Below are 18,402 nucleotides of genomic sequence, written 5' to 3' on the forward strand. Positions count from 1 at the left end.
ACTACTCAAATTCTTGGAAGTTCTATATATATGAACCAATTGTTTGTAATATAAGAAACCTTGTTCTTGAATCACTAGAACTTCACTAGAGACATCTATTGGTGAGACGTAAAAAAGCTTTTTACCAAGCAGAAACTCTTATATGAGGTCCATATATAACCTCATATATAACCATATGAGGTCCAAATCCTGGATTTATATCACACACATGAGAAATGCCAGAAATACCATTTTCATTTTTATTATTAAGCTTATTATTATTATTATTATTAAGCTATTTATTGTCTTTGGACAGTCGTCGTGAAGTAACGTTGTTATTTTGATATCCCGTTAAGGACGTATAATATTAAATAGTCAGGTTAATGCATATACAAACATAGGTTTTGTCTTCTTCTTCTTCTTTTTATCCTGTTGTAGGCCTTGTGGCCTCTTTTTAAGAGGAATTAGCCTCCTGCGATGTCGATTCCCAGCTATCGACCCATCTCTTTTGTGGTCTGCCTGGGAGTCGTCTACCATGGGGTTGGCCGTATAGTGCGAGGTGGGGGAGTTTGGATACTTCCATTCTCCTCACATGCGCATACCATTGTCTCCTTCGTTGCCTTCCCCACCTAATGACATCTTCGATCTCGCATATTTCCCCGATCCTGGTGTCTCTTATTCTATCTCGAATACTCTTGCCTAGGTTTTTTTGCTACTTTTACTTTGGTTACTTTTATTTTATTATTACTTATGTTGTAATTTTCCGATTGGTTACGAAAAATACGTTCCTTCTTTAGGGATGGATTCGTAAGGTGTTTGTCGAAACCGGTTGAAATAATAATACCAAAAATAAAAGTTGGTAAAAAAGTGTTTAATAAATTTCACAAAGACTGAAAAATATGCCGCTTAGTATCAGCAGAGTTTTGTGTTAATTATATTTTTTTAAATTATATTCGCTTATACTAAACGTAGGTGGTAGACAGTATTTTTCTGTCGTCCTGGGGAAGTACCACCGTCCTTGATGGTCACAAGAAAAATTCTTGTGATTATATCTTGGATTGCCAGGTTTTTCACCATTAACGATTAGCGATTATTTCATCTTAATCAAACGTCAAAACTTGTTTTTGTATCTCATCGAATATTGCTTATTCAAATAAAAAACACACACACTTTTTTGGTATTCGGTAATAACCACTGCCAAAACATTGCGTCAAAATATCAAATTGTGTATTTTCTGTCGAGTTACAGAATTTCTTACCATTAAAAAAAAATTGTCATCTTCGATATTGCCTTCTTTGATGCGTTGCATAAGGTTTCTAGAAGTGAAATGCTGAAAGAAAATATGACGAAGAAAATTTGAGTAAGAAAATTGGACCAAGTAAGGTGGAGAATTTGAATCGAGATGTTAATGAAAGGTAAATATCAAAATATTTTTAAAATTTACTTGATTACTAATTCTGTTTTTGTTTTGTTTTACAGATCATTTCAATGAGTTCAAGAACCATTTAAACAAAGTTAAATAATCCAATAAACATTCCTCACGTAATATGGTATCAGTGAAATCATTTTGCCAAACCAAAATGGTGTGATTAGTTCAAAAGTGTTTCGGTACATTCAATGGGAAAATAAAAAAAAATGTGATTGCAATGTGTAAAGTAAAATGTGCGGCGAGTGGCGCTCCGGGCCGCCCGCTCGCACCCCCTCCCTATTGCATACTGTCTGAGGGAAGTTTCTCAATCCAAGTGCAACGAAAACCATATCAAACGAGATGAGTTGATTATCAAATGGCATGGCTCGCGAGTGGGTAGCATATCAGTGATTGTTATCGAAAATTCCAAATATATATTCCCGTTATCGTATAAAATATTAAAACTCTTAGTGAAATATTTATTTGAAATAGTGAAAGATATAGTAAAAATTATTTAAAAACTTATTCGGTAAAATTGTTGTATTGTTTTTACCGCAACATGAACTGTTATGTTTCAAGTTGATAGCACGTTCTCGATACGTGGTAGGTAATGGAGGGCCAAGGGCTACAAGAAGGCGATGAAGTGGGAGCAGTGGCCCTACCCGGGATGGAAGAGGCTGCGGGTGGACCGGGCTATAGAGGCCAGTCGGATTACATCATCAGCGACTACATGGAACGTCTCGGCACTCGACTCAACATCTTAGAAACCGAGCTCAAATACGCGTGGCGGGCTTTGGACCTCTTGTCTCAGGAGTATATCAAAATGTGGGAAAGATTAGAACGACTCGAAGGGTTGTTGTGCGAACAACAAGGGGTCATAGCGCATCTTTTGGATTTTTACACAGCCGAAAGAGGGACTCCGGCCACACGACTCGGGCAACTTGAAGTGATTAGAGAAATATTAGGAAACGGTACTATAGAAGATGGATTAGAAGAGGGTATCGATGCCACTGGAATAGCGGGTCGAATGCTAATTGACGGAGATGTTGATCCGTCAGACCTTCAACTTGTTGTTCCTGATTCGGACGAAGCGTTCTACCGCAGTCTTAATCGCGCTTATCGCGAAGACTTAGTATGTAATGAACCTTCACGTCCACCGTCACAATTAGATATGATATGGGAAGATCCGGAGGATATGGATGATCCAAATGCAGTGAAAGACGAAGTCAGAGAATTAATGGAACAAGCTCTCGAAGATGAGCGACAAGAAGTTTTTAGCGCAATGGATTACAAAGATTACCGCGGAAACTCCCCATGTGTGAGTGAAAGGGATTTAGCTCAACTCTCTAGACTGAGCTCCATAGACCAAATAGCAATAGAAAAATTACACGAATTAGATAGGTTGACAACAAAATTACAAAAAGATTCTCAAGACCTCAAAGAACTGAAAAGTAGACTGATTAGTCCTCAACATGTACAGCTGAAAATGAAAGATGATAAAGAAGTTGACTCCAGAACTTTAGTTGAAGACGGTAATATAATTGATGAGCAATTACGTCAAATATATGCCGATTCCGAAAATTGGAGCTTTAGTAGTGGGTCAAGAGGCATTGAAGAACTAATGTTACTCGCGGCAAGTGGCGTACCAGCCGCAATTCCCCCACCACCCCCTGTTACTAATCGCTCTTCTTCGCGCCTTTCAATAGCAGATAGTACCATCAGTACTGACAAAGAAGTTGCGGATGCTATGGCGGGGGGGTTTAAATCTCCCAATGTTACGTCTCCAAGGCACAAATATCACGTAGATAAATCAGCATCTACTGAACCATACACAACAGTCACGGGTCGATTAGCATATAATTCTGCTGTGGCAAATGCAGATTCTCATTCTAAACCTCCGAAATCTCCTGGAGCTCTTTCGAGAGAAAGATTTGATCTTTCATCTTATTCATATGGAGACTCTGAATTCAGCAAATTATACGGCAATAATTTTTCCGCTTCAAATATTGCTACTGAAAATATAATCAAATCTACCGAAAAACCAGTGTCGCCTACATTATCAATACAAAGTATGAGAACTCGTCAAGATGGATATATTGAGTCTGCAAGCAGGTTAAGTGTACAAATAACAGAAGGTAGAAACTCCTCCTCGTCTCCAAGTCCACCTCCACCTGCTCCAATGGATGGTGGTGAAACTTTTCTTATGCCTGAAATAACGATGATTCCTGGACCACATAGAGGCCCATCTCCAGTTTATTTGACGGCTACTACTCAACCTAACACATTAAGCGCTCCACATGATCATGGTAGACTAAGTCCAAGATCTCCAAAATCTCCAAGAACTTCCCCGAGACATGTAAAAAAAGATCCCGCTAATATAGTAGCAGCAAAATCTGACTCAGGTTTATCATCAATGAGTGGTTGGTCGAGTTTAGAAAAAAGTCCTGGTTCCCCAAGAACTAACAAAACTTCTTCAACGTCATCACATTTAACTGAACACCATAAACTGCAACAACACAGAGCTGTTTCACCTAACCCTATTCAAAATCAACCTATTTACTCCGAACCAAAAAGATACACAGAAACTGATACTGATTCCTTTGTAAATCATCCTAAGCGCAGTAGCTCTGCTATGAGTAGTGGTCATCATTCATCTGCATTTATAACTGTTAAATCACCGCAACCAATTGAAAATGGACTTGAAGCATATGAACAATACATGTCCGAGCTAAGCGCTGGTAGAGTTGAAAACAGTAATCCATTTTTAGTACCAGAACACCAAGACAATTCAGCTGTTTTTAACGACTATTACTACCGTAATGAACAACCAGCAATTTATTCCGTAGCTGGTAGCAATCGGCAACAAACTTTCACAACTGTGTATACTTCTGGTTCATCAAATTTTACAGGCTCTCAAAATTTAAACTATCCTGATGTTATCGAGTCATACAATGACCCAGCGCAAATGCCACAAGTATCACCCCATAGGTATCCACCTGAACCTAATTATAGAGCACAGACATCGTTACACACTCAACAGTCATCGTATGCTCTTCCAAACAGAAAACCGCTTACTAGGGGTGTTTCAGTAGGATCAATGCCAAGTGAAGGTTTGGCAAATCATGAAGGATATCGAAATGCAATGCACAGAACCATGTTTCCATCGGGAAATATAACTGATGCTCTATCGTACTATCCTACATCAGTGAGGTATGATTCAGCTGCTTTTAACTTGCCAAGGAAAGATTACAATGATCCTGCTGCGTGGTTAGCTTCTGATGGATCACAGTTACCACACGATTCAACATCCAGTTCTATGGATACAACAGCAAGTATGACCTCGCAAACCATGGCTTTGAATATGCAAGCTACGAAGCAATACCAAAATCAACTACAACAAGAGTACTTTCGGCATCAACAGAGAGAATTCGAACAACAAAATAACAATCAACCAATTTATCAAAATGCTCAAATGTTTCAAAATCCAGATGACAATAGATCTGATCAACAAAATCAAAGAGGATGGACTCAAAGAGAACATCAACAGGGTGATCAAGACTTAAGAAATAGAAATTTATATGAACAACAACAACAACAACAAGCAATGCATCAACAACCCAGTGACCAATATTACGATACGAGTAGTCTTTTAGTATCTCATTCAGGATATTTATCAATTTCTTCAGACTTAAAAACTGCTAAAACACAAGAAAAAGTTGTGAAAAAAACGAAAAGAGGATCACTTAAGTCAGCCATGAGTTCTGTTAGTAATTGGTTACCAGATTTACACTTACCTAAAAGAAATAGATCGCTATCATTACCTTCAGGTGTAGATAGAGATGATGTAGAAGTTCAAAAACAGCCCAAACCAACACCGAAGGGAAGAGGTACAGCACCCTTACCAAGGAAAAAGAAAAAATATCCTTTAGTGGCGACAATGTCAGGTATACTTCAAAAGGCCAAAAGAAAAACTCATAGCAGTCATCAATCTTTATCTGATCCTGAAACATCAGAAAACGAATGGTCAGGTGGCCGGTCTAGTGCTCAGTCAGAAGACAGTGATAGCGTTTTTTCTGATACTCCACTTGATAATAATATGTTTGCCAGAATAGCATCTAACAAAAAACAAAGAAGGCTTAGCCAACAAGAAAAAATGGACCAACAACAAAAAATTCAACAATTACAACTTCAGCAACAGAGTCAACAAGTTGCTAATATTCAATCTCAAAATTTGGCACAACCACAGTTTGAAATGATGCCACAGGCAAACGATCCACAAGAAAACGAAAAAACAAAGAGCAGAGATTCTCCTCCTAAAAATGATGAAATATTGTCAAACTATAGTGAAACCTCACCACCCCAACCAGTATTCGCACAAATAAAAAAAAGGCATTCAAAAGATAGAGATCAGTTATCTGATGGACATAAAACGGAACCTGAGACAGATTTGTCAGACAATGCTCCTGGAGAAGAAGAGGGAAACAAAAGTTCAGGAAGTCAAAGTGGATCTTCTTCAATTTTTGCAACTATTGGTGATGTTAAGCGAAGAGAAGGCTCAGATGAATCTGGTGGCGAAAGTCGGTCATACGGGATGAGCGGAGGTTCCATGGAATTCGCAGTTTCTAGAGCTTTAGGAAAATATCGCTTACGACAGTCATCCTCGATTTCTGATGATCAAATATGTCCTGATGAACCAACTCAAAAACCGGAAGATTTACCAACATTTGATGAGACTGAAGAAACAATAAAAGAACCGCATACTGAAAGTGAATATAAAATCGAAAAAATTGTTAAACCTCCTGAAATAGTACGATCTTTATCAGTAGAAGAACCTTCACCAATACCAGAAGGTAGTCCATCAGCCCACAGCATCAGAAGTCACTCAAATAGATTTATGCCTAGGCATCAACAAAGCCTTGACGTTCCATTTTCAAGACATGACGATGAAGATAATAGAAGTACACACTCTTGGAGAAGTGGATCTAGAGTATCATCGCGAAGGCAAAGTACAGAAGATAGTATAGATTCAGAAGACGAATGGTATTGTTATGAATTACGTAAGCTGGAGGAGATGGAACGACAATCCCAAATGGATATAGAAAGAAATGAACCTTTAACTGAAGTACCAGAATTTGAAACAGATTCGAGTCCATTCGAACCCGGTGAAGATGTAAAAGAAAAAATGTCTTTCGTTCTCAAAGAATTGAAAATTAAAAGAAAACCCATCGAAGGAGTAATAACAGCAGATGAAATTAAAAAAGAAACCGTCGCATCTGCTAAAAGACGAAATAATAGAAATCAAAGTCCTTTAACAGCCCCCAAGTCGGCGTATGCAGAGTTTGCTCGGGTGACAGATTATCAAACTTGGAAAGAGGCAGACGAATTAAAAGAGCAGGAAGAAGTCGAGGTCGTTAAACAAGAAGAAAGTGACATAGAAGAAGATGATCGACGTGACGATGGAGATCAATCCTCGGGTGAAACTTCAGGACCTGACAGCCCTGGAGAGCAAAGTGCCGAGGAAGCGGAGGAGGAGTCTACTCCCGCTGCAGCTATACAATCATCCGCTGCTGAACTTGAGCCGACTTCTCCACCAGCTCAGAAGGATGGTCCACTGGGCAGCAAGTGGAAGCTCCTTAAGACTCTCAAGGAAAGGAAAGCTGAGGAGAAGAGCAACCAAGAGACAGCGCAGGCGGCTGCAACAGAGAAAGATAAAGTTAGTACTAGCGTAAGCTATCTTATGCAAAAATTCTACGAAATTAGAGTTAAGAGTTAAAATGTTACCAACTGTTTGTAGTTGATGTTGATATTACCAACTGTTTGTCTTGTTAAAATTTTGTTTGACTATGTTTATTTACATGCAATGGTGAACCTGCAGCTTGCAAATTATATTATAATTCTTCAAATAAATGTCTGAAACACTCTTTATTTCGCATATTTTTTCTGCAATAAATTTTACTGATATTTACTATGAATATGGCTTCCACAGGAACATCATTAAAATATCTCGACAATTAAATGTCTTTTTTTCTTCGTAAAATCTGTTCAAAACTTTGAAAGCTTAACATTATTTATATTTTAGTGACTTTAAAATGCATATACACTTTATATAATAAAATATCAACGATAATGTTTTTTTCTCATTTATTTTATTTGACCAGCGACCGTATTTCATAGATCGCTGGTCAAATTAAATTAATATGGAAAAACTACATTTTTACTGTTTTATTATATAAAATGCTTTTCCTTCAAGAAACATCACTGCAATCAAAAACACTTTGGCGTAACACTCTCCCTATCATTCATCGTTTACTTTATGTATTACTACTTTAAAGTGGTATTACACAATGTGAACGATGAATGATAAGGAGAGTGTTATCTCACCATACCACAAAGTTGACAATGCTTTTAATATTCAAAATAGACTTTGCTGTTTTTATATTCCTTACTGACATTCAGTAATAATATATATTTGTATATTTATGCATTATAGTGTTATCATCATACAAGTAATACCTTTTAAAGCTCTGAACGGACAAAATGCGTGATTATTTAAAACAAAATAAAATCCATCCATTCATAGCTTCCAAAAAATAAACATATTAAAATTTAGTTCAAATCATGAATATTGCATATCATTCATAAAGCTTTCAATACTATAATCATTAATAAATTCCGTATTTACTCATTTAAAGAATTATTAAATCTATTGAAATAGTACATGAGATTTTAATGAAATATATAGATACATACATATACATATTGTCATATTGGCTAAATTATTAAGATATTTATTATATCAAAGTAAACTCGATTTTTTACTTCATTTTTTATATATCCACGCCATATATTTATTTTTAAATATTTTTGCTTTTACTGCTGGAAAAATAACATGTCTTTCCAATATTAAAATTACTAGTTATTAAAAAAAAAAAACAATTTATTAATTTTCGTCATGCGGGTTATTGAGTTATGTAGAGTGATGAAGGATTTCTTTCCTCAAAGGTACTCGGAAATTAAGGATATTATGAAAAGTTTTTTTTTGCTGTTACTGTGAAATGTTAGTTGTAAACTATAGCAAATAGTATTATAATATTTAATTGTAAAAACTGGTAGGGAAATTATTGTTGTAGCTTTAGAAAATAGTGGTGCTTTTATGAAAATACGGTGTTTTCACTCAGAAAGGTAACACGCACTTTTGACGGAATTAGCTTCGTTGTATGGAAATTTCCTAAATGAAACAAAAACAGAATATTGTAGCTTCAATTTTTATACAAAAATACATAACAAATATGTAGAACTTTTAGTATGTGCTAGTAATAATATAATACTTGATGTACTATAAAATGTGTGTTTTTTTTTACTTTATGACTTTTTTGAAGTCATGTTAAACCAGTTATGAATATGAACCCTTTCAATATTCTTTTTTAATAATTTAGAGACCGATTTTCTACAAATACTATATTTCCTTATTTTAAAAAGATTAATTTGTGTATTTCTCTAGGTTTTTCATATTTAAAAATAAATTTTAAAAATCTGTAATATGTTCTTTTTACTATTTATCCAAATGCTTGTATTAAATATTAAGTATTTTTTCAACTTTGTTGACCGTTAATATGCAAAAGGACCCATGTCTAATTTTAAACTCAATAAAAAATCCTGTTATTTATTTTTATCACTGTAAACTATTTCCCTTTCTGCCATCAGTTGTCGATGTTGAAGAAAAAAATACAATTGTTTAATTTATTACGTATTTATTATTTTCAGATATTTTATTAAGTTTACAACATTTTGAAACGTTATTTCAACTTTAATTTTTTTTTAAAACTTTTTTAAACTTTTGCTTTGAAATATATACTTTGGCTCATAGAAAACTTGTGCATTCGTGAATATTGAATATAATACGAAGAAAAACATCTGAAATAAAATTTTCGTTGGATTTTCAGTAAAATGTATTGCACTCATATTTCATGACACGTTCTCTATATATTGCACTTCTCTCACAAAGAGTATCGTTCATATCGTTGTTGTAAATTCGACTCTTTACCATATCTTTCAGCTTGCAGCTTGTATGTTATGTTCATTTCATATTCCACGAGACTCTTTATTTGCTTGTATGTTTTCAAATACATAACTTGCGGTTGAAAAGAAACGTACAATGGAAAATGAGATTTCACACTCATGAACCTACCCCTGTTCTCAAATAAAAGGGGTGTATAAAACGTTTTTATGTGTTTCGTCGAATTGCTGGTACCTTTTTTTATGATTGTAACAAATTTTGCGCAATATGGTTCAATGATTTCTTAATACGAGAATGTCATGGTTTACCATTCTGCAAAAGCAACGAGTCCTAAATTATTCTATTGAATAAAAACTGAATTTAATAATAAATAATTATATTTTGTATATTTTGAATTTTTAACTTCGTGATATAGTTATTTAACACAGGAATGATTTTTCTGAAACCGGTAATCACGAAGTAGTGTTCTTTTAAAGTGGAATTACATAAAGTTAACAATGAATGGTAAGGAGAGTGTTAATAAATAATTAAATTAGTAAAACGAGTGCAAAAAGTATAAATTTAATAGTAATTCAATTCATTAATAAATAATTAATTTAAAAAGTATTTTATTTGGTAAAAATTTTAATAATTTCGTATTATTTTACTGAAAACTGTATTTTAAGTATACATTTATGAATGCAAACATCTAAGAAGCCCTTTTTTTTCATTTAAAATGCTTTTTTAACTTATTCAAACTCTTTTATTTTTTTTTGTTTAATTAATATTATTCCATATTGTAGGGTTGATATTACTAATAAAATATGTCAAGTCTCCCCCTCAAACTCATTTTACTTTGTAAACCTTAAAAGGGTATTAAATCATTAAGATAATATTAAGTAATGGATGTTATAAATGTACACCTTAGACATGCGGTAATTTACACCGATAAGGAGTTGAAAACGTTTTTTGAAAAAAATAAATGATAGCGTGCTTTAAAAGTGTAATTTGCACCGCTTGTGTTAAGACGACTAGCTGGGTTTGCACAGATAAAATGTCAATATTAGTATTAGAATTCAAGAAAACGTAAAGCTTTCCAAAAGATGAGCGATTTGTTTTATCGTGACAATCTTGATCAAAAAATATTTACAAATTTTAAGTATAATATATACAGTTCAAAAGTCCATGAAGCATAACGCCCGAAACTTTTTTATGGAGTTATTCTTCGGAAAGTATTGTTTATCGACCTTACTATCAGAAGAAATTTTAAAAACAATTGATTAATTTCATTTGTTTTAATTTTTTAGACAACTTATTTTCTAGAAACCTTATTAACTTTCCTTAAAAAATGAACTTCTTGAACAAGTTTTCTTCTCTAATTCATAGAAAGAAAATAACTATTAACGTAATTCATTAAGACACATCACAAGGCATTCACATAGTATTATTCAAATTAAAGTAAAATCTATGACTGAAATAACCTAAACAGTATTTACACTTTTTTACTACTATACATTTGTTTTTCTTTAATTAAATAATCGTTGATATAATCAATAAGCTACTCAATGTAATCCAATAATAAATTATACTTTAATGTGAAATGAATTTTCCCAATTTCTTACCTATTCGTAGTGACATTGACCTTCTAAAATTTTGTACTTTGTAAGTTTGTATGGGTATTCATATTTCTATATTACGACATTTTGAAATGTATTAAAAGTAATTAATAACCGAGCTTCTAAAAACGTTTATGTCAATCTATTTACTCCTACTTGTACTTGTTAAAATTGATGATCAATTGTTATATTAAACCGTTTTTTTATTTGATTGTAATTGTCCTTTTTTAATCGTAGCTCATAGAACAATACGTTCCTATTTGAATACTCAAAGTAATATGTACATTATGTGCCCGATAATATTGATCATTCCCATAGTTGAGGACTTACTAAACGATACTATGGAACATGGCTTTAATTTTATGAAATAATGTTTTCGACAACACATTTTTAATATCCCAAAAAGACGATTGACAAATCAAAACTGCCTAAAGCTTTTGAATGTATATAATAATTACAAACTATAGTTACAATATTATAACAATATAACAACCCATATAATCCTATACATGTATTAAATAGGCAGTAATCTAACTATCGATAATTCATTCATGTTATGTTGTTTTACTTAGTAAAAATATTCTGTTTTCTTTTGTTTGTTATTTTGTATAAAGTCGTATTATTTATTAATTTATGAACCAAAATTAAAATTTGAACTTACAATAAATAATAAAAAATAACACGATTTTTATAACGATGTTACTTTTTTTAAACAGTTTACAACTGGCAAGGTATTTTAATTTTAGATAATATACTATGAGGTTGTAATACAACTATTATTTTAATAATTAAATCTTGCCGTCAAAGATTAGAAAAAAATCACGATAAATTTATAATACATGAACTATCTAGGCAAAAATTTCAGTGACTTTAGAAATTTGTAACAAAAAATCTATTATATTTACGTACAAAAAACCGATTAGGTATATATTATTATATAATTTAGTTTAAAAAACATTGCTTCTAAATAACATACATACAATTGTACAAATATATGAAAGTTTCTTTACTGTATTGTTACGTGATTTGTAAACAGACATAAAAACCTTAAATTATTTTACAAAATAGATGACTTTTGTGTAATTTTTGTGTAAAAGTATAACAAATTTTTCTTTTTAAATTGGATATGTAATCAACATAATTTTTATCTGATAAATGAAAACTTAAGCTATTCACATGTTTTTTAATATGTTCTTTCAAAGAAAATGATAATAATTTTAATACGTGTACTATGCTTAGGATCTATGCATCGAAAAGCTTTGTGATTCGTTTCCTGATTTGATAGCTGAATGCGTTTATTAATGTATAATGAAATATGTATTTAATGTAACTCATTAGTGCTTTAGATGTGATACGATGTCAATTGTGAGCAATCATGTTACAATAAAGATTTACATTTATTTAAAATATTACTTTTGATAATTTTTCATCGTTGTGAGATGTTAAACTCGGTTGAATATTTGCAATTCGTAAATGCAATATTACCAAAGAAAAAAAGAAAATGTTAAAAAAAGAATATTAGTAAATAAATCGTTGGTTAAAAAAGAAATAACAACTGTGGATAAGAAATGATAACCTCTCGCAACGATTGAAACATTTTTTATTTTTTTTATTATTTTTCCCTGTTGATTAATTTTACTTTTTTATTTTTATTTTTAAGAATGGAGCTGGCGGCGCTGGAGATTCAAGCGGTAGAGCTAATGGGTGAGTTTTTTTTCCTTTTAAAAACGTAATTTTCTTTTAATCATTACAACTTGGTAGTCGAGTTTTGGTTTCGTGAACCGATTTTTCATTTTTCATAACTTCATTCGTAAAATAAAATAAAAATCAAATTATTTTAAATAGCTAAAAAAAAATATTCACAAAAATCATAAAAACTATACAATAAAAACACGAAATATGCATGACTTTAAATTATAGATATAAATTATGTTTTATTTTCATTGAAACATGAAAAATATTTATGGCTCGTTGGAACACGTGAACTTTTCAGATAAAAATTACTGTGTGTTATTACTTACGTTTTAAAAATATATATTTTTTAAATAAAAAGTTTTACAATTAAAAATAATTCTTACCTTTTTCGCTTTTACAAGGTTATGAATTCCAAAAAATGGGCATGAATTTCATATGAGTTTATCGTTAGTAATTATGGTATATCGTCAAATATTGTGAGTTCATTAGCTCGTACTTCTATTTTTAACAGAAAGGCAATCTACTATGAAGATAACAATAAACATAGCATAGAAAAAATCTTAAGTGTGCTTTTTAAACATGCCAACTAACTTACAATTTAAATTAAGTTTGAGTACCAGGACACACTTAAATTTAAATTACGTTAAAGTACTAAAACACAATCAATTAAAATTCTGTTGGTACCATTTGTGTTCGAAGTCTTACAGGAATAATTAAAATGTGCATTGAGTATGTTAATAGCAGTGACCTGTAAATACAGTTCTAACTCTTATGCCTCCTGAGAGATATTTTATTTAGTTTTAAACTGGAAAATTGAAAAACTTTTCGTAGCTTTATTCGCGGATTTTGTTTAAATGGGCTTGTTGAGAATTTCCGCAAACAAACTTTTTTAATGAAATATATCGTCAATTTTCTTGTAGCATTTTTATTCATAGTTAGTTTTCTTAAATAAAAAAAATCGTTACATAATATATTTATATATATATATATATATATATATATATATATATATATATATATATATATATATATATATATATATATATATATATATATATATATATGTATATATAGTGTCGAAGAATTATGTAGTGTAAATATAACACGTGACGCCTGCTTTACTACTATTTTCCTCTCTTTTATGATAGTGATAATACCTTATTTTCTCCAATCTTCTGTACTCAATGATTTCATAAAAGATTCTTCTTTTTATTCGGTTCATTCGCTATATTTGTTTTCTTTATCCATTTCTCTAAAAAAACGCTTTTAATATTTCCTATCTTCCTAAGGCTCCGTTCAGATGTCACTACCTTAGATCGCTATCCTTGATACATTTACAAAAAATACATTTTTCTTGACATTCTCATTCCAACCCTTATGTATGGAAGCGAAGCATGGAGTTGGCAAAAGAAGGATGAAAGCAGACTGAATGCAGTCGAAATGCGATCCCTCAGACGAATGTGTGGCAAAACGATGTTTGATAGAGTTCGAATGATGAAATAAGGAAAAAATGTAAGGCTGAGATAAGCATTATCGATAAAATTAAGAAAGGTGTGTTGAGATGGTTTGGACATGTGGAGCGTATGAGTGAAGAAAGAACGGTTAAACAAATTTATGGAGCGAATGTAGTTGGAAAAAGAAGCAGAGGACGACCGAGGAAAACTTGGCACAATCAGGTATGTCAAATACTTGAAAGCGGCCGGGTCAGGAGTCGTAATAATCGTCGGGTATGTATGAGGAGATGCATGAATGTAGAAGGGGCAAAGAATGTTTGCAAAGACAGAGTGGTGTGGCGTTCGATTCTCTCTGCCTACCCCTGCGGGGAAGCGGCGTGATAATTAGTTAGTTAGTTAGTTTTTTCTCATGTACATTATTGGTCTCGTGTTTCCGTGTATCGGCATTACTGTCATGATACGTCAAATGTGAATATTTAATAAAGCGAAATTGTGCCCCGTATATCTGTAGCATAATGCTTACTAATTCCGGACGGCAACTGAATCAGATGGAGCGGATATTGAGGATTTTGCACCTGAGCCCGACTGTTCCGTTGTTTGTACCGCTACCACACTACTCGTACTTGTCTAACCGGAAGATGGATTGTATAGCTTCCTACCACTGCTGCGGTTTGATGTACCATGTCCGTCTAGCGAGGATATCACTGTTTACTTGTAACGCAGTCCAATCCATCTCGTATGGGTGAACGACGCCATAATTATGGCGGCGAAAAATAACTGTCTAGGAATAGCTACTTATTTTTTCACATATATTTTTTTGACATCACAACATAGATAAAGAAAAAAATGGAAGTCTGAGCATTTCAATATAATTAGAATTTCCAAGAATTTTAATAGTGTAGTTGTCAATCATAATGTTAGACGTGTGTATAGTGATTACATAAACCAGCCATGAAGGTCGGAAGTCCCGTAAGTACCCAGACTTCCATATTCTTCCTCACCTATGTTAAGACGTCAAAAAAATTATTTAAGAACAACTCCTAATCGGAGATAATCCAGATTTGTGATCAAGTATTTGGACACACTCAAAATTAACTCACTTTTTTAATTTTGTCACAATTGTTTAATTAATTGCTTCGATAATCACTTCTCGGTAAAAAAAAACATAATTTTATAATTTAACATTTACTTGGTAAATACCGATACTTATTATACTATCTTGGGACACGTGTTTCGATACACTCAACAGCAATATTATATTTTCTTTAATTTTAAATTTTTATCGAATTTAAGATTAACTTACTTTATACTATTTATTCATTTGTTATACAAGTTTAGATGTGCTCGATATCATTTTAAAATTTCATTATTAACTTAAAAATCGAAAATCAAACGTCAATATCAATAATTATTTTATGAAAAGTATTTCGATGCACATCATATTACGCGATGTTAAATAATAATTTAAAAATTATAAAAAATCGCAACATCTACACCTACAATCATGGCTCTTTAATAAATTCTCTTGTTTTTACCCTAGAGTACGGGACATTCATAGAATTTACGACGAATATTCAATAAATAGGGAGGACCGAGGCAACATATGTAAATAATGAAGTAACAAATAGCATGTATCTTATTTTTTATCGATACTTTATGTTCTTATTTTGTGTAAAATTCTCAAGAAACATGTTGCACTTATTAATTAAATCTTTTAAGTAAACATTTTTGGTAAAATGTAAGTTTTTCTTATCGTTGTACATTTTAATATAGTTCTGTATAAAGATACATTGAAACTAGTCCGTGGTCTAGGATAAGGATTTAATTTATTAAATTAAATATCAATTTATAAAAAGACTTATCAAACAATTACGCTTGTTAACAGTTTAAACATTGATCATATAGGATAACCAAAAAGATAATTTTCATCCATAAGGAAATCTCTTTTACAGCATTTTGCTGTAATAGATTGATGTTGGAAAAAATACATATGTAATCTTTCATATTTGTAATATATTGGATGTATGGGTTTTTTCCCTTTAAAACTTCATCGTGTATTCAACTGAACCTAATATCAAGAGCAGTTGGGTGAACTTTGAACAGTAATAAGGGTTAACACAGCAGAAATAAATACCTACTTACTCCTGTATCGCCTCATGCGGTTCGTTTAGAAAAGTACTTCAGTTAATTGAATTAATCAAGTGAAAATAATAAAACCACCCTTGCCACTTTATTGTGCATGTAGGGACACAAAAATGGTGTAATTTGGCAACAAACAACAGTGTAATGTGTAACTCAATCACACAAACAAAACATAAGCATGATTTGTGTCGCCTGCTTTCAAAACCCGCCAGATCCATGTTAGTCGATTTTTTCCAAAAATGCAAAATTCTTCAGGGAACATTTATGTTTAGAAGAATTGTCTATTTAAAATAATATGAAATCGAGAATTTTCCCATTTTTTATGAAAATTATTCGGTATTAAAAAAAAACACGAAACACAAACCGGTAATGACGTCATCTTAATTTTTGACCTATCCCCGCTCTCTGATTGGCCGATATGGGTCAGAAGGCAAGTTAGGCCATGAATATAGCGAAATTTAAAATACAATGCTGTTTTCAAGTATTTTAGCAGGGTTTTTAAGTATAAATATTAACTTTTTAAACAATAAAACCCACCATTGGCATTCCAATGGAGTATTTATTTTTAAATCTTATAAAACTGGATCAAGCGGATTTTGAAAGAAGACGACACATTTGTACTTGTATTATACCAAAAAATAATATAACTCGTAGATTTTTACGGTTGTTTTACTCATGGTAACTATAATATCTACACACGTTATCATATATTTTATTATTCTTGCAAATGTAAGGCTGAGTTTACACGGTGCAAACCAGTTCTAGTTTTCAAGAAAAGAAGCGCGTGTCTTCCATAACGAACAATTATTCACAGATTTCAGTGATTTATTCCACTTTTTTAATATTTCTGTGAATCTTCTTTAATTTTTGTACAAATCCGAAAATTATAAGAACGTCACAATTTTTTGGACAGGTAATATTCGTGTATAATCCACGATAATTTTTACCTTTGAATTTTAATTCATGCACACATATTTGTACGTGAATTCAGAATTAAATATTGAAACTGGATTATCATCAAAACCTTTAAAAATAGATTATTTTAATCCAAATCCCTTTTTTTATTTGTGATCCTTATTGGGTTGGGCTAAACGCTTGTTTTTTTTTATTTTTTATTTTTTGTTTTTTAAAATATCATAATCAAACACTTTGTGTCATCTCTTATCATACGGAATTTTATGAATCGAAACACTTGTCATAACTTATTTAAAGAAATAGTGAAATGTATCAAGTAAAACTTTTTTATTAATTCATCAAATACTATAAAGTGGGTGACATTTTAAGATATGTATTACAACCAATCATTCTTGATCAAAAATATTCCTTCTGAGAAATTTTGTCCACTATCTATACGAGTTTAACTGTCAGAATACCATTTGCACAAGTATCTGAAATATACTTAAGAAACTGTCCCTGACTCGCAATCATCTCGCACCGTGTAAACCGAATATTTCGATTCGCTTTTTGATATTTTATGCAAAAGAGGTAGGTGGCCTGAACGAAATACAAACGAATAGCTTACAAGTTAGAAAGCAGGTAGCTTGGATCCCGCTCGAAAATTATTCCAACGTAAGACGCCATTACCCCTAGAATCTAAGGAAACATGTAAATTTTACACTGAACATGTTAATACTTTATGGCGGAAATCTTTGAGATTTGCTAGTAGGTATTCATCTTGTACATTTTTAACAAGATGCAATAAAATAAAAAAACAGTATAATAATAAATCAAAGAAATAGAAATAATTATTCTTCTTAGCTGTGTAAATGATTTAATTTTACTTGGTTAATTTTTTTTAAAATATTTTCAGTACATTGAAGTCCCAGGGGAGTAAAAATGAATTTTAATGATTTTTCACAAATATAAGACAAGATAAAGTGGTCCATGCAGCAATGGGCGCAGCTAAGGGTTAAAAGAAAAAAATTATACAAATTTTGTTGTTCAACATTGCCATAATTTGAAAAAATGCTATGCTTATAAATGCTCGAAGGTATTTTAAGCAACGTAGGTATTTAAAAATAAATATATATTAAGCATTTACTAAATATATGTTTAAAAATTCCTCTATTTTTAATGAATAATTATTTTTCCCTTAAAGTCTAGGATTTTTAG

The 18,402-nt window shown here is 31.9% G+C and overlaps 1 protein-coding gene across 5 annotated transcripts in view; it reads left to right on the forward strand.

Moving 5' to 3' along the window:
* The window catches only part of unc-13 (protein unc13 homolog), a 480,145-nt gene that overhangs the window by 328,611 nt on the left and 133,132 nt on the right, over positions 1–18,402 (forward strand). For 4 of the 5 annotated variants that reach the window (XM_088270432.1, XM_088270455.1, XM_088270448.1 and 1 more), the window contains exons 1-2: positions 973–7,100; positions 12,660–12,703. In XM_088270432.1, the coding sequence (XP_088126558.1) occupies positions 1,998–7,100; positions 12,660–12,703 (5,147 nt within the window). In that variant the 5' untranslated portion in view covers positions 973–1,997. Of the gene's footprint in view, positions 1–972; positions 7,101–12,659; positions 12,704–18,402 lie in introns of those variants that run through there. The other variant, XM_088270463.1, reaches the window with a different exon arrangement.

The sequence above is a fragment of the Brachycentrus maculatus genome, unplaced genomic scaffold, assembly GCF_059751285.1.
Source record: "Brachycentrus maculatus isolate JH-2025_06_01 unplaced genomic scaffold, ASM5975128v1 h1tg000027l, whole genome shotgun sequence".
NCBI lineage: Eukaryota > Metazoa > Arthropoda > Insecta > Trichoptera > Brachycentridae > Brachycentrus > Brachycentrus maculatus.